This window comes from Polypterus senegalus, chromosome 11 (assembly GCF_016835505.1).
Source record: "Polypterus senegalus isolate Bchr_013 chromosome 11, ASM1683550v1, whole genome shotgun sequence".
Classification (NCBI taxonomy): Eukaryota; Metazoa; Chordata; class Cladistia; order Polypteriformes; family Polypteridae; genus Polypterus; species Polypterus senegalus.
The window spans coordinates 11687038-11710867 of NC_053164.1; the positions used below are offsets into that span (position 1 = coordinate 11687038).

Consider the following 23830-nt stretch of genomic DNA (forward strand, 5'->3'; position numbering starts at 1 on the left):
CTGTGAATCCTTTCCAGATGCACTGTACGTTCTGTTTCTGTTAAAGGAGTATCTTGGAGCTTAAAGATTTACATTTTACATTTCCATTTAGTTATTTGGCTGATGCGTTTATCCAAGATGAACGTTTTCAATACAATTGGTTCCATTTCTTTTGGTTTTAGAAATGGAGCACAGGCAGGTCAAGTGATTAATCATGTCAGTGGTGGTATTGGAACTCACCTCAGGAGTTTGAAGTCCAAAGTCTTCACCACTACCCCAAACTGTCTAGGCTCTTACTAAGAAGACAATTCATAATCTCTGCAAGTGAAAAAGCAGATGATATGCTTGATAATTAAGGGTCACCAAAAAGTCACCAGACATGAATGACCCAAGTCTTGTTTGGTATCAACTAGGCAGTCTGGGACTTAATTATGGTATGGCAAGAGTCGGTGGCTGGGTTGGAAGAGATTTTCAAGCTATACAGAGCGCAGGCTTACTGTGTTAATTGGATATTCAGGTCTTCATTGTTAAAGTTCTGGATCAGCATTAATACAGACCTTCATTTGTTCAATTCAAATATTGTGGCTTAGTTTTGTTCACAAGATTTCAAACATAAGCTTATGGGGTATCATTTTGGACATTTCCAAGGTCCGTGATTACGAATATGATGTTACTTTTGATGTGTGATCCTTTACTAGAGATCTTAACCCTCCATGGACCTCAATTAGAGGATGAAGAGTGACATACATTTAAGTTGTCGCATATGTTTTAATATTTCAAATATATGGTGTAGCTATTCTCGTTTATTATCTACTTCTACTTCTAGAAATCATTTATTATGTTTCAAATGACTGTTTTTATATAGCTCCTTTTCTAATATTTTAGTACATACGATTGGATGACTTGACCGGTGGCTTATGTGAGACAGGTCACACGTGATTTTTTTAATGGATGTTTTTGGTATTGCTTATTGTTGCCCAACATTGGTCACCATAGACGGCCATTCTATAAGCAACTTTGTTATCATCAGTCAGTCATTTTCTAACCCGCTATATCCTAACACAGGGTCACAGGGGTCTGCTGGAGCCAATCCCAGCCAGAACAGGACACAAGGTAGGAGCAAATCCTGGGCAGGGTGCCAGCCCACCACAAACACACACACACCAAGCACACACTAGGGACAATTTTAGCATTGCCACCTAACCTCCATGTGTTGTGCTGTGGGAGGAAACCCACGCAGACAAGGGGAAAACACGCAAACTCCACGCATGGAGGACCTGGGAAGTGAACCCAGGTCTCCTTAATGCGAGGCAGCAGCGCTACCTACCACTGCGCCACCGTGCCGTCCCAACGTTGTTATCTCCATCTTAAATTAAAACACGGGAGCACGAGATTCAAAATTTTTCTTGGCCATCGCTACAAACTGCATGGGGTGAAAAATAAAAACATTTTGTGTTTTTGAGTGGAGTACTCCCTAAATTAAAATGTATTTTACAATTCTGAAATATAAGTGCAGACATGTTCCAAAGTCCATTGAGGGCGACATGTGAAGTTCAGTGAGAAGATTAAACAACAACACGCTGTCTTTTTATAGTGCCTTTCAAAATATACCTCACAACCTCCATCCAAGGCACTTTATTGCCATAGTACTTATCTTTCATTTGCTACAATTTTAGTAGTCCCCCTTTAGAGTCTCACAGGGATTCGGTCTTTGAGAATGGACAACGAAACTCTGACTATCACTCGGGGTGACCCCCACACGAGATAATACTTACCGAGTTGCATATGACGGCTTCACCTCATGCGGATTTCGGCGGTCCGACCAGAATATCAGAAGGCGATCAAAAATGGGATCAATGTTGGCCACGACGGTGCGCCCTTCAGGATAGATCTGCAACATTCCGCCGTGCACCTGTTATGAGAGAAACTGCCAATGAGATAAAACATTTGGAGTGGTCTCCCCTCGACTTTCTTGTATACTCAGATATGGGGATGGATATTTGAGGAGGAAAACGCAAGACAAGAATTATATTTTTATAATATGTACATTAAAGAACTATCAACAACAAATCAAATGAAATTAACAATATATTGAACAGTGTCAGGGATGCCAGGGGCCATGACCCGGCCGGGACGACATGAGGGACCGGATGTGGGTCTGCACCCATCCTGGATCACGTGAGGGTCGCCTTCCTGGTTGCTCTGGGGGCCACGGGTACAGGGCATGGAAGCTCCACCCTGTAGGGGCCCGTGGTCACCGCCAGGAGGCGCCCCAATGCCTTGGGGACCTGTTACCCCAGCACTTCCGCCACACTGGGGCGTGGCCAATGGAGGAATGCCGGGAACACCTGGTGCTCATCCGGGGTACTGAATAAAAGGGGCCATCTCCATTCATTCGAGGCTGGAGTCGGGAGGAGGAAGGACGAAGCACAGAGGAGGTGTGGAGGCGGCCCGAAGAAAGGCATTGTGAGGCCAGGACTGTGAATTGGGGTTTGTGCACGTGACTGGGTCTGTGTGACCATTTAACTGGGTCTGTGTGACCATAACTATTGTTGTAAATATTGTAAATAAACGTGCGGTGGTTTGAAAACAACATGTCCGCCTGTCTGTGTCCGGGTCAACTTCCACAACAGTTATTATAAAAGTCAAGTTGAACAAATCGGACACTGCGGCTGCATGAATAAAAGGTAAAGCAATCTACCAATCCAAAAAAAACACAACTGCATTAGCGTGCCCAGAGCGAATCTCACAAATAGTGGTGAGCAACAGAGAACAATAAGTTTTAATATACCATATACTGTATATTCACGTATAAGTCGGGTCTTGAAACACGAAAAATCGATCATAAAATCAGACCCCGACTTATACGCCCATTCAAAAATGCGACACTTATTTTTATTTATTTTTTTTTAACATCTTCTTGCCTCCTTTAATCTCACATCAGTTTCTCAGACACATTTTTGTTGCAGCAGCACAGTTACCAATTTCTTTCACTAATTTAAAACCAGCTTCATATTTTCTTCTGATGGAACGCTCCATCGTAAATAAGGGATGCTCTTACGATAAAGGCGTATGAGGGTGTGAGATATGAAAAACACAAATCAGTGCAAACATTACTTTAGAATAGTTTGGGTATTACTGTGAAGTCAAGTAGGCACAATAGAGAGAGAGAGAGAGATTAGGAGCACACGCTGATACAGGGCATTGCTGCACCCACAGTGTGCTCCGTCGTTACTCTCTCATGTGGATGTTAGCATATCGTAATCTCTAAGACCAACAGCGTGAGTTTTCTGCGTTCGACTTATGCGACCGACATTATAAAATGCCAGAAATTATACTGTAAAATCAAGTCTCGACCTATCTGCGAGATATCCACAAGTATATACAGTATGTCCCTTTGGGAGACGATCCTAGTTTGGGTTAAATCAGCTTTTAGTAATTAACTGAAGAGCTATAGTCCGGTTGCCATTTTGATCATTTAATTTTACTTCGCCCTGTCTGTCTATTCTTTGCTACAGTCTGAGGATTATTAATATTGACATCTTCATCATCGTTGTTGTTTGTGTTATTGTTGGACTATGTAGGTCGTCCGACGTTAAAACTGAACATCACTAATATGCAAAAAATAATATAAATTGAGATAATCAGACATTTCTTTTGAGTTTGAGTGTATTGATTAAAAAAAAACAGGAGTAGTCTCCCCTCGACTTTCTCGTATATTCAGATATGGGGATGGTTATTTGAGGAGTAAATCGCAAGATAATAATTATATTTTTATATTATGTACATTAAAGAACCATCAACAACAAATCAAATCAAATGAATAATATATTGAACAGTTATTATAAAAGTAAAGTCGAATAAATCGGACCCTGCAGCTGCATGAATAAAAAAGTACCACTTCTGGTTAATAGAACTAGCTTGAAAGTTGATAGAAATCTATGCTTTGTACCTAGTACACGTATGTGAAATTGGTTGACCAAAGTGAAGGCGTAATCAAATTATTGTGTTGCATACACACACACAGACATAATTCCAAAAATGGTATTTTTGGACTCAGGGGGATCTAAAATGTCGAGAATCATCAAAATTTCGAAATCAAATTTTTTAAGGATTCCAATACTTTCCCTATACTTTGTGTACGAGAAAGTCAGGAAGGTCTAAAACGTTGAGATTTATCAAAATTTCGAAATCGAATTTTTGGATGATTACAATACTTTCCATATACTTGATATTGGCACACTTGGCAAATAAAAGCATCATTGTCTATGAAAACAAGTTTAATTGGTTTATTCTACAGATCTTTCAGTCAAAATTTCAACAAGACAACAACAAAGTGATTGGTGCAGGAGTTGGAGGAATCAGGGACCAACGTGTCTACATCCACCATTAAAGAGTCCTTTATCGCCTTGGCCTAAACAGCTATCAGGCAAGAAAGAACCCCCTAGAATAAAAAAAGCCACTGATGTTAACAGGTGATGAGCAGAGTCAAACAAGTTCTCCTGCAATATTTGTGTTCATCATTTTTCCCTTCAACTCTTACATGATTCCCACTCCCAGCCTACTAAAAGGATCCCTGCCACTGCCATATTTCACTGCAGGTCTGGTGTTTCCTCAGGCCTGGGCAGTGTTAGCTTTATGCCATACATACCTTTTTGAAGTCTGGCCTAAAAGTTCTGTTTTGGTCTCATCTGACCATGAAACCTTCTCCCACATCTTAATTGGGCTTTTCTCCTGCTTTGTGGCAAATGCCATACAGTGGTGGAAATGAGTATTTGATCCCCTGCTGAATTTGAAAGCCTCAAATTTGTATGGTAGTTTCATTTTAACAGAGAGAGATAGAATATCGACTAAAAATCCAGAAAATAAAACACATTACATAAAAGTTATAAATTGGTTTGGATGTCATTGAGTGAAATAAGTATTTGATCCCCTAAAACCCAGCCAGAATTCTGGCTACCACAGATTGGCTGTGTGCTCCATGCTCCTTTCTCTTTGTTTCTGTAGTGATTGTCCAACAAAGACTATGGCCCTCACAAATGGGGCTTTGTATATTCAGTGTGGACACTAGGGGGAGTACAGCTCTCCAGATTATAATCAATCAATCAATTCCAGATACTCCTAATCTCAACTCGTTCTGTGTATAAAGCACACCTGTCCACAGAACCAATTTCTTCTACTCCAACCTCTCTGCAATCATGGGCAACACCAAAAAGCTGTCAAAGGACATCAGGGACAAGGCTGGAATGGGCTACAAGACCACCAGCAAGAAGCTTGGTGAGAAGGTGAGAACTGTTGGTGGATAAAATGACCATCAATCGCCCTCGGTCTGGCGCTCCATGCGAGATCTTGCCTCTTGGGGTGAGGATGATCATGAGAAAGGTGAGGGATCAGCCCAAAACTACATGGGAGGAGCTTGTTAATGATCTGAGGGCCGTTGGGACCACCACAGTATCCAAGAACACCATTGGTAACACGCTATGCCGAAATGGATTGAAATCTTGCAGCGCCCCCAAGGTCCCCCCTGCTCAAGAAGGCACATGTACAGGTCGGATGTTCACTGGCAAACTTAAGATGGTTTTTTGGTTGATATTCTGTCTCTCTCCATTAAAATGAAAGCACCGTAAAAATTAGAAACTGTTCGTTTTTTTTATAAGTGAACAAACTTACAAATTCAGTAGGGAATCAAATATATATTTCCCCTGCTATACGTGCTTTTATTATGATCTTCTTAATAAGGAATGACTTCTTTCTTGTTACCGTCCCATAGAACCCTGTGGAGAACTCTTGACATTGTGGAACTCCTGCACCTTCACTCCAGCTTCAGCCAAAGAGCACTGCAGACTTCTGAGAGGGGTGGTTGGATTTCTACTCGCCTCTCTGACAAGTCGATGTCTTGCTTTGATGTTTGGTTTTTCATGAACGGCCTGTGCTATTAAGAGTCTGGGTGCTGTGATGAACCTTCCCCTTTCTGGTGATGGATCCAGCAGTGAGCAACGGGACATTCATACTCCGATATGTTTTTGTAGCCATTTCCTGCCTTGTGCATTTTAAGGACTTTGTTTCTCACATCAGCCAGTGCTTCATTGTCTTTTGTGTTTTTGTAGTGATTGTCCAACAAAGACTATGGCTCTCACAAAGGGGGATTTTTATATCCAGTGTGGACAACAGGGGGCATACAACTCCCCAAACCCCGGACACAACAGGCACAGAGCCCAAGTCCTGCACACAACACGTGTTTATTCAGCTGTGGGAAATGCTTTTGTCTCATTTCCCACCTATGCAGCACGGTACCCTAAGCACAATAAATACAAAGACTTTCTTCCTTTCCCTCTCTTCTGTCTCTTGTCTGCCTCCACTCCTCCTCCCGACTCAGGCTCTGAGAATGGAGAGAGCTGGCCCCTTTAACTCTTTCAGGGCTGATGCCGACTTTTGTCAAAATTCAGGAGTAGAGGATGGCAATCAGCTGCAAACATGCAACAAAACTGTCCGTAACACTTTAGTTTGACTCTCTTTGCTAGAAGGAAAGTTACATAGCTTTGTTAATTTGACCTCGATTCCCTACGCATGCATGAGTAGTGAAGAGCAAACAACCTCTACAATGGCACCGACATCTGTTGAGAGACCAAAGTGAATGTGCAAAACAAAATACTCTGTGGGCGTTTTATGTAATTTCGTTGAATAGGACTCTGACTTGTGGGACTCCGAGTTTGATGCAAGTGATCTGGATCACTTTCGAAAATGAAAGTAAGGTACCAGCATCGTCTGATCGGTCACCAGCTGATCATGGTGCTGAACACTTTTGTGTAGCTGATGCTCCTACAGCAGCGTTCGCTTGGGAGGACCACTACTTATGATGACAAGTGGTACAAACCATATCGTGTCACCGGCACCGCCACCAACCTGCTGCGCAAAGAAAGCCAAGCAGCCGGCCCATCGTTCATTCCTGCTGACTATCGTGGAGCCCCCACACAGACTCTGCCGCCAGAGATGCCGAACATGCGCCAACAGCACCCATGGCATGTAGCTACAAATGTTTTATGTTGATTTATGTGTGAAACCATTGCTTTGTGGGCTTTTAAGAAAACTGTACTTTTTGGAAAAAATATTCAGCCCTCAAAGAGTTAATAGAGCATAATCTCCTTCCAGCCGCACTTCCAGATGTGACGGCATACCTGCAGAGGAGGGCTCAGTCATTCTCGATGCACCCCCTTGGTGGTAGCTACTGGCTCCAGCAAGGTTGAGCTTCTACGCTCCAAACCCGTGACATTGTAGCAAGCCAGGGGGGCTGCCCTGTGTCATTCTGGGGGAGGTATCGCCCCATGCAAGCTCCTTCCCCTACTCCTTCTGTTATGGAGGTGTCCCGGCCGGGTAAGAATCCCAGCTGTCCTTTACACCAGACAGATAGAAAGGACTCACAAGAAGCTCCCCATTATGTTTAATTATGACTGTCACCTTTGTGTCATTTGTGATTCGTTTGTCATTGTTGTAAACCTGGAGCTTCCAAAGCACAGAGGTTTAAATAACTTAGGCAAACACTTACTTTGGAGTTTGTCTTCTTTAGTTAAATATCACAGAAAATGGATTAAATGTATTGTTACGGCATACGAGTTCACATTCACAATACTGAGTGGATAAATATGCGGACAAATCTGCTGTCATGCAGAAAATTATGAAAGGAGATTCAGTATTTTGCATGCCACTGTATATATGAAGCTATAATAAAATGAATTATTAAATAGAAGGAAAATGATTCAATGTAACTCAAGGGTTAAATTGAAGGCTGAAAGCGACTGAGAAGTTGGTCTCGTCTTAGAGTGTCATTTTTCAAGATAGAATGAGATAAATGAGTAACAAACACCCCTCCAGAAAGCAGGAACAAACTGATGGGAAAACCCAAACACCCCCACTATAAAGTGGTGATAAGATCAATACGACAATCCGTTAAACAGCCCTCAATGATGTGGTGTTCAGGATAATGGACATAAGTCAGAGATTACTGGCCCTGTTAGTTGATCAGAGGAGTTGATAAAGTCACGTGATGGGATGTATTAGATGAGGAGAAAGTATAAAAGGAAATGAAATGTTTAATTGATTGCTCATTTGTGCATAACTCTGTGCTAATAAAGAAACATTCTGCATTCTCATCGGGGCTCCATGACTGCCTTCTTTGCTTTCATAGTTATTGAAAGAACATGCATTATATTGAATAGTTTTTAATATCATGTACACGTTCATATTTCCATGATATAAAAAATTGTTTAAATAAAATACTACTTCCAGTTGAAATTTCATATCTGTTGGCTTTTTACCATTATAAATATCCATACAAAATTTGAATCATCTATCTGTAGTTATAATCCTTTTACTTGAAAATATACAAAGGTATTCAGTTAAAGTACAACTTCCGGTCGCCAGAAGAGGCCCACAAGTTAATAGGATTCGTTATTTTTGATATAAAGCAGGTGTATAAAATCTCACTGACCGAGGGCAAGACATCATTTCAAAAATGGTATGTTCAGACTCGGGAAGGTCTCAAACGTTGAGATTCATCAAATTTTTTCATGATTCCTATACTTTCTCTATACTATGTACATGAGAAAGTAAAAACCTCGAGGTTGAATTTTTTCACAATTCCTATACTATGTACACGAGAGAGTAAAAATCTCGAGATTGAATTTTTTCTCAATTCCTATACTTTCTCTATATTATGTATATGAGAAAGTAAAAATCTTGAGGTTGAATTTTTCCACGATTTCTATACTTTCTCTATACTGTGTACAGTATACAAAAAAAGTAAAAATCCATCCATCCATCCATCCATTTTCTAACCCGCTGAATCCGAATACAGGGTCACGGGGGTTTGCTGGAGCCAATCCCAGCCAACACAGGGCACAAGGCAGGAACCAATCCTGGGCAGGGTGCCAACCCACCGCAGGAAAAAGTCAAAATCTCGAGGTTGAATTTTTTCTCGCTTTCTATAACTTCTCTATATTATGTATATGAGAAAGTAAAAATCTTGAGGTTGAATTTTTCCACGATTTCTATACTTTCTCTATACTATGTACACGAGAAAGTAAAAATCTTGAGGTTGAATTTTTCCACGATTTCTATACTTTCTCTATACTATGTAAACGAGAAATTAAAAATCTCAAGGCTGGATTTTTTTCACGATTCCTATGCTTTTTCTATACTGTGTACAGTACAAGAAAAAAGTAAAAATCCATCCATCCATCCATCCATTTTCTAACCCGCTGAATCCGAATACAGGGTCACGGGGGTCTGCTGGAGCCAATCCCAGCCAACACAGGGCACAAGGCAGGAACCAATCCTGGGCAGGGTGCCAACCCACCGCAGGAAAAAGTCAAAATCTCGAGGTTGAATTTTTTCTCGCTTTCTATACCTTCTCTATATTATGTATATGAGAAAATAAAAATCTTGAGGTTGAATTTTTCCACGATTTCTATACTTTCTCTATACTATGTACACAAGAAATTAAAAATCTCAAGGCTGGATTTTTTCATGATTCCTATACTTTCTCTATACTATGGACACGAGAAAGTACAAATCTTGAGGTTGAATTTTGTCACAATTCCCTATACTCTCTTTATACAATGTATACGAGAAAGTAAAAATCTCAAGGTTGAATTTTTTCACCTGGTTTCTAACTCAAAGAGGGCCTAGTTAAAGACAAGATTTCTTTCTTTAATATATCTCCAAATATATTTTCTACAACACAATTAAGACATTTATTGTTTCCAGTCCATTTTGCATTTATTTATCAAGGAGGCCAACATCATTGGAGGGCACAGAAAAAGATAGGAATTCATCCTTTAGTGAAAGTAACAAAGTTTCTAAAATAAAAGTTACACCAAGCTGTCAGCTTCTTTGGTCCAGCTGCCTTCACACAGATTCTGCATTCCAACACATCTGTCATGTGATAGTGGAGTGTGTGTGTGTGTGTGGGGAACGGAGCTGTAATGACGTGACAGTCCAAGGGCAAGGCACACCGACCTTGTTTAGCTTTGCTAAGAAACCTGAACTGATGAAGAAATAAAGCACCACATGCAGAGAGGCCACACGCGAGGACACAGCCTGTTTACCTGATGAACTGTCCCTGACAGCAAAAACACCAGACGCAGGACTGACGCAAACAAGAACATTCAGAGAAAAATAGGGACTAATCAATCAGACCACTGGCTGACACAGTGGAACCTACTGGAATTGATATCAACTAGAACAAGTTAGAATGATTCAGGATAATTAAGGGAATTTAATGGAATATTCCAACCAAAAATACCTGTTATTCACCCTGCTTTATTTAGACAGACAGACCGTGAGAAAGATATGAAAGGTGTCTGGACCTGTTTTTAATGGTATTTTCCTAGAATGAAAGACAAGAAGCTACTTGTGGTTATGTAGATGATTCATAAAGCACTAATGGGACATACAGACGTCTAGTCTTCAGACAAAAGGCGATTGAAAGAAGTGAAGTCCACCAATACGATGATAAACTTGGAATATAAATTTTGAACATAGAGGCTAAAGTGGATGCCAAAGGAGCCGCTGGTATTGCATATGAGTTCATTCAGTCCTCAAATAAAACAGAATGGAAAATGTAGTCAGAGGTTGTGAAATGTGGAAGTCAAAAACAAAACAAAGTGTTACTGATAATAAAAAATGAAAGGAGCATGGAAAACACAGCGGCTAACCAATGTGAGAATGTGATGAGACTTTAAAGCAAAACCTTGCGTGCTGAGTGTTATGGTATCGGCGGTGGCCTTGTGTAAATGAGGAGAGGAAGTCATTTTTAACTTGTGGAAGCTGTATGACATCTGTGTGTGTGCTTTGTATTGTTCTTTAAGTTGTATTCTACTTGTGAAGGTTTAAGTGTATGGACCAAGAAAAGCACCTACCATAGGGGGCCGGTTTGGGGGGTGGACAGTGTAGTGGAGAACACTGCAGCATAGAGGAATATTGCATACAAAATAAATACACAACTAAATAACAGTACTGTAAAGTATGACAATAAATAAAGTAAAAGAGCATGAAATGCAAGTGTAAACAAATAAATGTTCCTTGTTAATATAATCATATTCATATTATGTATTCATGCTGGAATCCTATGAGGAGGCAACAAAAGGATACGATCAAAGTGGAGCTTATGATATTATTTATCTGGACTTTCAGAAAGCATTTGATAAGGTGCCACATGAGAGGTTGGGCATCAAGTTAAAAGAAGTGGGAGTTCAGGGTGATGTTTTTAGATGGGTGCAGAATTGGCTCAGATACGGGAAGGAGAGGGTGATGGTGCGAGAAACCTCATCAGAACTGGCCGATGTTAAGAGTGGTGACCAGCAGGGGTCAGTGCTGGGCCTGCTGTTATTTGTAATATCCATAAATGATTTAGATAGGAATATGAGTAACAAGCTGGTTAAGTTTGCAGAAGATACCAAGATAGGGAGATTATCAGATAATTTGGAATCCGTTATATCATCACAGAAAGACTTGGATAGCAGACAGGCTTGGGCAGATTTGTGGCAGATGAAGCTTAATGTCAGTAAATGTAAAGAATTACACATAGGAAGTAAAAATGTGAGGTTTGAATACACAATGGGCGGTCAGAAAATCGAGAGGACACCTTATGAGTAGGATTTAGGAGTCATGGTGGACTCTAAGCTATCGACATCCAGACAGTGTTTAGAAGCCATTAAGAAGGCTCACAGAATGTCAGGTTATATATCGCCTTGACGTGTGGAGTACAAGTCCAAGGAGGTTCTGCTGAAGCTTTATAACACACTGGTGAGGCCTCATCTGGAGTACTGGGTGCAGTTTTGGTCTCCAGGCTACAAAAAGGACATAGCAGCACAAGAAAAGGTCCAGAAAAGAGCAACTAGGCTTCAATACACTTGTTCCAATACACAATGGGAGGTCTGAAATTCGAAAGTCTGCCTAATGAGAAGGATTTAGGAGTCATAGTGGACTCGACACTTTCAACTGCCAGATAGTGTTCAGCAACTAATAAGAAAACTAACAGAATGTGAGGTTATATAGCGCCCTGATGTGTAGAGTACAAGTCCAAGGCGGTTATGCGGATGCTTTATAACACACTGGTGAGGCCTCATCTGGAGTACTGGGTGCAGTTTGGGTCTCCAGGCTACAACAAGGACATAACAGCACAAGAGAAGGTCCAGAGAAGAGCGACGAGGCTGATTCAGGGCTACAGGAGATGAGTTAAGAGGAAAGATTAAAAGAGCTGAGCCTTTACATGAGATTAAGAGGTGACCTGATTGAAGTGTTGAAAATTATTAAGTTAATTAGTCCAGTGGATCGAGACTGTTATTTTAAAATGAGTTCATCAAGAACACGGGGTCACAGTTGGAAACTTGTTAAGGGGAAATTTTGCACAAACATTAGGAAGTTTTTCTTTACAAAAAGAACCGTAGACACTTGAAATTAGCGACCAAGTAGTGTGGCAGACAGTAGGACTTTAGGGACTTTCAAAACTCGACTTGATGTTTTTTTGGAAGAATTAAGTGGATAGGACTGGCAAGCTCTGTTGGGCTGAATGGCCTGTTCTCGTCTAGATTGTTCTAAGGTTCTAATTAAATGTTGTCCATAGGCTTCCTCCAAACACAACAAGAAATGTTCCTTGAATTCAAAACTTTCTCTCATCAAGACTGATAGGGTGGGCTCAAGCGAGTGCTGTGTTTTAATTGGTGAATCGTCGGTACACCAAACTTAAACCTTTGGCCATCAAATGCCACATTGACAGAAGACATGGCATTTATTGTCATTGTGGGTAAGATTCATGGATGACATCTTCTTAATCTGGTCAGGCATTACAGAGGAGTTTTTTGCCTACCAAATTCATCAATGAGAAGTAAAGCAGAATGACACCTTTTATTGGATAACTGAGCAGGTTCCAATATGTAAGCTTTCAAGGCAGCTAAGGCCCCATCTTCGGGCGAGATGTAAGGTAACTAATACATTTATCAATAAATGACAGCAATTTAAGATTTATATTTAACTATAAGAAGAAGGGTCAAATATTGAACTAGAATAATGCTAGAAGTGTGTTGATGGCTACCAGACGTGTCTGATAGAGGTGAAATGTGCTAAACGACAGTTAACCAGACATTAGTTGTGTTTTATGTACAGTGCCTGTCATAATGTTTGGGACAAAGACACATTTTTCCTTGATTTCCCCCTCTGCTCCAGAGATTAAAGTTACTCATCATCTGAGATGGGCTGGCACCCTGCCATGGATTTGTTCCTGCCTTGTGCCCTATGCTGGCTGGGATTGGCTCCAGCAGTCCCCCTGTTACCCTGTGTTAGGATAAAGTGGGTTGGATAATGGCTGACTGACAGTTCAGACATTGTGATTAAAGTGCACAATGCAGACTTTGGACTTGCATACAGAAGAAATTGCCTATGAGGACATCTTGATTTTGTAACTGCAAGTTGACTTTAATCCAATCAGGAGAAGTTAAATATTCCATTAAAAAGTACTGCACCATCCAGAAGATTCTCACTGGCTCTCTCAGGGGAACTCTAAGTATGTCCTCTTCCCAAATTTCTGTAGAACCCTTTAAGTCCCTTTTTAAAAAAACTGTAACCTGGCCATCCTGTTTTTGAGGCTAACTACTGGTTTGCATCTTCAGCTCCTGCTTGTTTTTGGGCGCTTGTCTAACTTAAGCTTTCTCTTCAGCATATGGAAGGCCTGCTCAATTGGACTGAAATCAGGTGACTGGTTTGGCCATTCAAGAATTTTCCATTTATTGGCTTTGATAAACTCCTGTGTTGCCTCAGCAGTCTGTTTGGCTCATTATCTTGTCATAGGATGAAGTGCCGTCCACTGAGTTTGGAGACACTGACTGAAACTTGAGCAGATCAGATGTTTCTACACACCTCAGAATTCATTGTGCCACAGCTGTCAGCAGTCCCATCAAAGTGTGCCAGGACCTGTGGCAGCCATACATGCCCAAGTCATTACACCCCCAGCAACATGTTTAATAGATGTGGTGGTCTGCTTTGGACAGTTCCTTCTCATGACCACACTCTGCTCTTGCCATCACTCTGATCATGTTCATCTTTCTCTCGTCTGTCCACAAGACCTTTTCCCAGAATTCTGCAGGCTCTTTGAATTCCTTTTTCACATACTGTAATCTGGCCATCCTGTTCCCTGTGGTGTTCATCTTGCAGTATGGCCTCTGTATTTCTGTTCATGAAGTCTTCTGTGGATATTCATCTCTGACATGACCACATCTGCCCACTGAAGACTGTGTATGAACTGTCAGACAGATATTTGAGGCTTTTTCTTTACCATAGTGAGGATTCTTCTGTCATCAGCAGTGGAGGTCTTCCTTGGCCTACCAGAACTGTTGTGATTACTGAGCCCACCAGTGGATTCTTTAGAGTTTAGGAGCACACGCTGATACAGTGAATTGCCGCACCCACCACACGACAAACCAACCAGGATCCAGATTAGGACCCGAGTGCAGCCATGCAACGGATGATACCTCAGCACCACACTAGTTTAGATGGAGTAGAACAATGTGAGGTTTTTTTTATGGTGGCTGGAGTGCCAATTCTGCCACCAACCCCCAAGTTTTTCCCTGCAAGTTGGAGGACCTACATGCAGGGATGGATGCAGATTAACGTCATACCCAGGACGGAGCAATTACAGGTTAAGGGCCTTGCACAAGGGCCCAACAGAGCAGAGACCCTTTTGGCGTATTACGGGATTTGAACCGGCAACCTTCCGATTGCCAGTGCAGATCCCTAGCCACTTTAGTCTTCATAATATTCCAGACAGTTGATTTTGGTCGTCCTAAGATTTTTCCGATATCTCTAATGGATTTCTTCTCCTTTTTCAGTCTCATAATGGCTTCTTTGACTTTCACTGGCACAGCTCTTGTCCTCATGTTGAACAATGGCAACTCCCGAATTCAAAGGGTAGAAGCAAGTCGAGGTATCTTATGAAGTGATGAAACCCACCTGAGTAATCAGAAAAAACCTGTGATGCCAATTGTCCCAAACATTATGGATACTTTTGCAAGGCACAATACATACCGGTTATTGGAGTAGATGGAATCCTTTGACGACAACCGTATTACGACTGCATATTAGTGGATCTGCTAGTCTTGTGGGACAGCTGATCTGGAATTTGGTCATTGAACTGAGTCCTATGGCTTTGTGCCTTGATGGCTGTAATTTGTTATATGCACTATAATGTCAAAGTCAATTTATTTATATAGCACATTTAAAACAACATAGTAATGCTGCGGCCAAAGTACTTTACAATAATAGAATAAAAGAGAAACCAGTGTTTGCTTCTGCCAGTACAAAATCCTGTATGCCATACTTTGTGGGCTTGTCTGGCATATATTGGCAGAAAAAAAGGCATCCCTTGTATTTGATCATAGATTCATTCACAGACAAATCACAGCCAGGCTGATCAAATTGTTTATATGTTGGTTCCACAATGTCAAGCGGGACTGAAGTTTATACATGGGGTTATAGCCTGGCTCACCCCTTGGGATTTGCTTCTGGTTATCACAGAAGTGAATAAAACTTTGCAGGAGCATGTTCCTATCACGTGGCATAACCTGTCCAATGCCACCAGGGCAAAAAGCACGTTTGGACCAATGCTCCCTGAAGTTATATCACCATTCTAGTCCCGTCTTTATTTGTAATGCCACAAAGCCCTTCATCTCGTCTTATGTTCTTTGTTTCCACTTTGAAAAACGAGAATGCGGTGCTCTGCATACCTGTTTGTCTCGTCCGACAGCAGCTGAATGTCAGCCTTAGGAAAGAACAGCCTGAAGTAGTCCAGTGGCTGGTAATCTGTCGAGTCCAACAGCAAGCCATGTTGTCTTGTGAAGTCCGGTAGCCAGTTTGGCTCCCACGGATCAATATCGGGGTATTCCTCCCACACGAACCTTGCCGTAAGTGCATCGGTTGCGTGAATGCGCTCAGCTGGCAGCCGATCAGCTGGGGCGGCATCGACTGGTGTCCGATCAGCTGATGCCAGTTCCTCACTCTCTTGCTCGATCTCCTGATCACTCTCAACAAAATCAGATTCTGAAAAATCAGACTCTGACTCAGCGATAATGCACAAAACATCATCTGCCGAGTATTTTGTTTTCTGCACTTGCTTCACTCTCTCATGAGATGTCGATGCCATCTTGTCTTTGTTTACATTGCATAACTCACACACACACAAGGATTAGATGCCGAGTCAATGAGTCTAACATTCCTCCGAGCAGAGAGGAAATGCCTTTAACGTAACAGTGAGTTTTGTTGCCATTAACAGCTGGTTGTCGCCCTCTACTCCTGAAAGTCGACTTTTTCGACATGCGCCCTCAACCCCTCCTGTCAACATTTGCCCTAAAAGAGTTAAACTGGTAATGTCAATAGTCTTTCCTATGGTCACCAAAGTGGTGTCAATTTGCTCCGAAAGCCTCCTCTGGGATCTCTTCAATGACACATTAAGGAATCCTCATTTTTAACTACACAGACACACAATGTGAAAATTCTGATCTTCACCTGTAAGTAAATTCAAACATTTCATAGAGAATTTCAAAACACAGACAGTACCTTCGCATCCCAGTTCTTGTTCAGGTAGTAAATGCAGGTGACGCATCGGCCATCTCCGTTGGGGTTGTCCACGTGCCGTACGTACCCGGTGCCATTTCCTGGATAACAGGCCACCATTGCCTATGGAGCACACAGAACGAAGGGGTTAAACTTTGTGGCTTCAGATCAGGACACATTATTTCAAGTACTGGGCAAAGACAGACAATTCACTGGGACACATGGTTAAACCCCTGCTAGGATGGTGAGTAATAAATGAAGCCTCCCAGTTGTGCCTCTGGGTGAGAACGGCTACTGCCACACAGAAGGTATTTCTATCCTGGAATTGAACCTGGCTTTGAATCCACAATTATCCTGGTACCTAAGTCACAAAATATGTCCTGTCTGAATGATTACATGGGGTGGCATGGTGGCTCGCAATAAGGACACCAGGGTTCAGATCCTGGGTCCTCCCTGTGTGGAGTTTGCATGCTCTCCCTGTGTCTGCATGGGTAAACTGTCCAAAGGCATGCAGGTTCGGTAAATCAGGTGACTCTAAATTGTCCTGGGTATGTGTGTGTGTGTGTAAATTCACCCTGCAGTGTACTGGCAGGTCTTCGCCAATATGTTACCTGAGATTGGCTCCAGCCTCCAGTGACCCTGGTATGGATTATGTGGGTTAGAAAATGACATGACTTGATTATAAGACAGTGGTGCTGACCTTTGAATTAACTCTAGAATCTCTGAAACCTACGGAGAATAGTCGTAATCCCGGGCCACCTTAAATTCCTTTGCACCTCTTCATCAGGGTCTTTTGTTTTGTAAATGGGTCGATCTGCACAGATCCCATTCCCACCTCTGACAAAGCTGAAGTTCTCTCAGCGCAAGTGTGTTTATCTGGGTGTGAGGTGCCTGGAGTTGCATTGGGTAAATAATATATCATTATTTCGAATACATGCATTTCATGTGTGCTCCGTGCCTAGAACGATCTGGGTAAATGCAGGATGAAAGGAAATGTGAGGTAAGAAATACTGAACACATACCTAAAGCAGAAACTTTTTCCATGTTATAGTAATAATGACATAAAGTGTGTAATATGGGAAGAGTTTAGTCCAAATATCAAACAAACACATGCGCTTTTATGCAAGAATATAACCAAAGGGGGGGAAAAAAAAAGCATTCAATTTACATGTTGTGGTCAATGTGTTAAAAACCCAAGCACAAATGTCAATCGACATGAAGCAGTTGTGTCTTCTTGGATGATCCAGAGGTAAGAACTGCTGCCTTATGACCAAAAGGGTGTAGGTTCGAGTGCGGGAGCTCCTCGTTTTGGGTAGTGAGCTGCTATTATTATTACTATCCTTCTATATAAAAGCGGTCGGGAATTGTACTTCCATCCCGTGAGTGCTACGCAGGCGCGGAGTTTCACACGCCCGTCCATTTTGCAATGCACGATGGGATTTGTAGTTTCGTTTTTCCAGGTAAAAGATGATTTTCTACTCCAGACTGTGCAATATCTTCTTCTTCTTTCTTACTATATAAAAGCGGTCGGGATTATCCTTCCGTCCCGTGAGTGGAAAGCGTAGCGGTATTCCGCTTATCACCGACTTACTACTTGCAGCTTGCGGTACGAAGCGACATGATGTGAGCAGAGTTCTGGTGCTCCCATCGTTCCCTTGCTTTTGTGCGCGATGCGCTGGAAAAAGAGACAAAATTACGTCTCTGGAAATAATTAATGTTGATGGAGTACAAATGCCTCACCGCGTAGTAAATATCAGGGGGGTTCAAAAGGGCGACCTCAAAATGGAAAAAATGTTTACATTTCATCACAAAAATAACAGAAACTACGAGTATTAAAGTAATATCGCTCAAATGCAATATAACCAAATGAATGAGTTTGTATAAAATATCAAATTGATCTACATATTGAATTGCCTTAAGAAGTGGTCAACTTAAAATTTAGTCGCCTTAAAAGGCGGGTCAGCCTAGTAATATAATAAAAACATACATTTGATTTGAGAGTGTAACACCCGGTGTAAATTTTGGCTACTTGTAAAAGTTAACGCTTGTTTTTTTTTTTTTATCATTCAGTTTTACTCTGTCAGTGATGTTCATTTGGTACACTGAACTTGCCTCTCCCTCTCTGAGTTGATGCCATTTATCTCCATTCTTTTCACAAGAGCAGTGATGACAACTGTTGGCACCATGGCTGACACCTGCTCAGAACTATTTGCTGTACTGGCAATCAAAGATATAATGTCCCGTGACCGCTATCGGACTACCATACGGTATTTGCGCTTTGACAACAAAGACACCCATGCAGAACGTGTGGAAAGCAACAGGTTTGCTGCGATTTCAGACATCTGACCACACTTTGTTGAGAGCTGTGTTCTGAGTTACAACACAAGACTTTCTGAGTCTGGAGTCATAAAGCTTACGGAGGCGTTTCTGGACGAAGGCAGAACAGTAACAACAGACAACTTCTTCACAGCGCTGTAGCTGGCTAATAGACTGCTGCACAGCAACACACAAAAAAGTAGGATTTCCAGCTGCAGTTAAACTCACTTCAGTATGTGAGCAACTCTCTGGACGGGTGTGGCGAGAGCGGTTCCCGTGTGCGATGGACCTGCACTTAGTGCACAGGTGACCCAAATTGCCGCCAGGAGCTGCCGATTGCCGCAGCTGTGCCATGACCGCATATTAAGAGGAAAGCGCTGAATATTAGGAGAAGAAGAGGGAAACAAGGGAAGAATGGAGGTAAAAGTAGAGATTGAAGCAGGCAGGAAACGGGGAAGAGCTTGTGCAGGAGTGAGGAGTCAGGCAGCCCCAGGAGGACAGCATGCCGACATTCGGGGTTGCGGTGATGGTTCGCTCCACGTGAGCGACTCAAGAGAGTGGAAGCAACCAGGAGGACTGCAGCTCCGCGTAAGTCCGGAAAGGTAGCGGGAGTCAGCGACACAGCCTCGTATGTCCAAGGGAGAAGGACCCGAGCCTAGGCGTCTGATTGGGAGCTTTGCAGTGGGGCAATGGAAGCAGCAGGGACTCTGACCTGTTGATTGCATAAAAAAGAAGGCGGAGTCTGTTGGGAGGACAGCCCGTCAACTGAAAAGTGCAGAAAAATAAGCTGGTGAGACGGTAGTTTTAATGGAATGCACCAGGACACATGTTTCAAGGGACAGTTTCTTGCACTGTTGGCTTTAAGGATTTCTAATTTAGTCATTTGGATTTTAACCTCCACTGAACATGTCCTTTTTTCTTATGAATTATTTATTATTGGAAGATTTTTGCACTGCACTATTTATTTATTTAGATTTTTCATTTGCTTGTTTTAATACACTAAAGCACTTTTGCATCTTCTTCTTGCCTTGAGTTGAGTTGACTGTCCTCATTTGCCAAGCTCATCCCAGTCATGAATACCGACAGTGTCGGGTTCAAAAGGCTTCCGCAAACAAGAGTGGGAGGGTGGAGCCGACCCGCACCGTCACACTCACCTCTCTTTTTCTCTTTCTCTCTCCACCAATGACTGCACCTCCACTGACCCACCTGTTAAGCCGCTGGAGTTTGTCGATAACATCACCCAAGCTGGCCCAATCACACATGGTAGCCATTTTGGAGTGAGGTGAATCAGCTGGTCAGCTCGTGCACCCTCAACAACCTTAACCTGAATTTCTTGAACCCCATAGAACAGGGGTCTCCAATACATCGCTCGCGAGCTACCAGTGGGTCTCCACCCCTTTCCAAGTAGCTTGTCAAAGGGTTAATGAATCTTACATAAATTTGAAAACTTGGTTAGTCAAATTAGGGGTGGGCAATCGTTGCAAAAAATCTAATCACAATCCGCCATCTGAATTGTGATCTATCTTTTCAACGTGGCCTACAGTTAAGAGAATATCCGGACTCAAACTCATCAAGACCTCAGTAACACTTTATTTTAAATATCAAACACAGTTGAATTCGATTGTCCTCTCGTTCGCTAACTAAGCGGAGTTAAGGCACATGCCCCGAAGCTGGTGAGTGAGTGAGGAAGGCCCCTTCCCTCGGCCCACTGCGTGTTTCTCAGTTTGCCGCAAATAAATTGTTACCTCAAGAGAACTCTGATACATAGCGAAATGAGAGAAGTCGCAAAATCAACCGGAATGTTCAAGCAAATTCTAGAAAAAAACCCGATCGAAATCTGCTAAGTGGTTCGCTCGTGAAAAGTGGACTGAGATACAGACAGACAGACATTGGATTGTATATATTATATATAAGTAAACCTTCAAAATAATGTGCAGTTAAAGTCTCCACAGAATTCTCAGCATTTCTGGAGCTTAGTAGAGACACTTAACTAGAAGAATCTTCACCAAGCAGCTCTGCAAATGTCTGCTTTGTTTGGGTCTCCATACCTCTGCGAGTCTGACATGAATGTCATGAAGTCAAAGTTCAGAACAAGACTAACAGATGAACGTTTAAATGACTTTATAAGATGAACCTCAGTGGCTCCACTCCACCATATGCCTGCCTCTCTTGTTGACTCCATGCAATGCCAGTCATCTCACTAACTACAAAACACATCACACATGTGAATAAAGTGAAACTGTGACATGGAACAAAATAACAAATGAATAAGTCAGATCCGTGGATTTGAAATTGCATTGTTTTGTTTTGACAGCATTCATGTTTTAATTCAATAGTGTAGGATACACTGGAAAATGCACACAGACATACAAAATGCATTTGTACGTGAACTAAATATTTTTCTGTGATGTTTTAATGCAAAATGTGAGTTGTGGACACCAAAATTTTGTAAATGTTCAGGCAAAACAAGCTTATTCAGTTTGTTTAGGTTGAAATAAGCTATGAGAATAAATGTTAGAAAACAGGAGTAGCTCTCGGCCATTTTCATTGGTAAAAGTAGCTCTCGGGGGGAAAAAAGGCTGGAGACCCCTGTCCTAGAACATGTAGAAATGGTTGTAGATTTTAGGAGACACTCCTCACCTTCTACACCCCGGTTATAAAAGTTGCATATGTCAGCAGCGGGAAATCATTTAAAGTTCTTAGCAGAGCCGTCACTCACAATCTGCAGGTCAGGTGAGCTGGTGTTGCTGAAATGTGTCTGTAGGGTGTGTGTGTGTGTTTTTGTTCTTTATTTTGCCTTATATTGCAATGGTGATGGACAGGTTGACAGCAGTAGATTAGACAGGAGTCCCCGTGCACTGTGATGTTTGCTGATGACATTATGATCTGTAGTGAGAATAGGGAGCTGGTTGAGGAGACCCAGGAGAGGTGGAGATCTGCTCTAGAGAGGAGAGGAATGAATGTCAGTAGGAACAAAATAGACTACATGTGTGTGAATGAGAGGGAGGTCAGTGGAGTGGTGAGGATGAGGGAGTAGAGCTGGCGAAGGTGGATGAGTTTAAATACTTGGGATCAACAGTACAGAGTAATGGGGACTGTGGAAGAGAAGTGAAAAAGAGAGTGCAGGCAGAGTGGAGTGGGTGGAGAAGAGTGTCAGGAGTGACTTGTGACTGACGGGCATCAGCAAGAGTGACAGGGAAGGTCTACAGGACGGTAGTGAGACCAGCTATGTTATATGGGCTGGAGATGGTGGCACAGGAGACAGAGCTGGAGGTGGCAGAGTTAACGATGGTAAGATTTTCATTGGGTGTGACGAGGATGGACAGGATTAGAAATGAGGACATTAGAGGGTCAGCTCAAATTGGACGGTTGAGAGACAAAGTCAGAGAGGCAAGATTACGTTGGTTTGGACATGTGCAGAGGAGAGATGCGGAGTATATTGGGAGAAGGATGCTAAGGATAGAGCTGTCAGGTAAGAGGAAAAGAGGAAGGCCTAAGAGAAGGTTTATGGATGCGGTGAGAGAGGACATGCAGGTGATGGGTGTGACAGAACAAGATACAGAGAACAGAAAGATATGGAAGAAGATGATCTGCTGTGGAAACCCCTAACGGGAGCAGCTGAAAGAAGAAGAAGAATTTTGCCTTATACAATTTCTCATATTAGGAATTTGTTAGTTTTCGCATACCCCTTGGGTTCAGAGCGCAGGGTCAGCCATTGTAGAGCTCCCATGGAGCAATTAAAGGTTAAGGGCCTTGCTCAACGGCCCAGCAGAGTAAGATCTCTTTTGGCAATGATGGGGACTCGAACCGACACCCTTCGGGATACCAGCGCAGATCATTAGCCTCAGAGCCACCACTCCGCCCACGTGTGTGTGAGTTTTACCTGCTTGTTGCCCATTGCTTGCTGGGATTGGCTCCAGCTTCCCCATGACTCTGCTCAGGATAAGCGGGCTTGAAGGTAGATGGATGGGTGGATGGACCAAAATTATAACCCAGTGATTGCTGTGAAAGGCACTATAAACAGTTACATTTAATTCAAGTCAAGAAATAATGCTAGCAATGAAAGATGGAATATTCAAAAAAAGCAGCCCCTCACTGTGAAAGGCACTATATAAATAAAGAATTAAGAATCAGTCAATCAGGATGTTCTGCTGCTTAGTGCAGTGGGTCAAAAACGCTTTATGATAAACAAAAAAAGAAGCCAGAGGGCCCTGCGTTTGTGACATGAGGACAGGACGCCCCTCATATTAATTACTGTCAAGTTCAGCCTTATCCCACTTTTGCAAGGTGGTCCAATACGCTGAAGTCATTTTCAGCCTTTTATTTCAGTTTACTATTCTGGGCCATCATCATTAAATTCAAGCCAAGAGACTCACAGAAGAGATGGGACAACAGGAGGGCGCCTTATCGCTATCATGCTTACCAGACCCCACCCTGTCCCCATGAAGGGGGGCTGCCAAGTGCGATGCTCGCTGCCTTTGTCTTACTGGGTATGACGACAGTCCCCTTTCCTGTTTTTAATCAGTGTGAACCGAACACCTCTTGGATCATTGTTAGCCTGGGTCAGAGGTCGGTCACATGTTGTTGGTGGTCTTTTTTTGTTTTTTATTATTAGATGAACTTCTGCTATGTTTTTTGAAGTTCTAGGCCAACAAATATTTAAACAGGGTGGGGTCATTCGACACAGTATGCTTCACCAAAGATAATCAGCTCGGCGCTCTCGGGCCCCTCTGTACGGGCCTCTAGCTTTCATAATCAATGGTTTGCCACAAGGTCTTTTACAGCCATTTCCATTCAGTGTCCTTCATAAACTTTGTTTTCAATGAGGGGGTGCATATCACTTCAATGGAGAGGCGGAGTTTGTCTGCTTGGGAAGGGGAAAGGGGTGTGGCTTCTCAGCAATAAGGAAAAAAATAGGAGTCATAAAATACAGTTG

At 42.3% G+C, this 23830-nt stretch overlaps 1 protein-coding gene across 1 annotated transcript in view; it reads right to left on the reverse strand.

Moving 5' to 3' along the window:
• egln2 (egl-9 family hypoxia-inducible factor 2) overlaps nucleotides 1-23830 on the reverse strand; it is a 122860-nt gene that overhangs the window by 26520 nt on the left and 72510 nt on the right. The window contains exons 3-4 of the mRNA XM_039768052.1: nucleotides 16582-16701; nucleotides 1755-1891 (exon numbers count right to left, since the gene is read on the reverse strand). Coding sequence (XP_039623986.1) covers nucleotides 1755-1891; nucleotides 16582-16701 — 257 coding nt within the window. The remainder of the gene's footprint in view (nucleotides 1-1754; nucleotides 1892-16581; nucleotides 16702-23830) is intronic.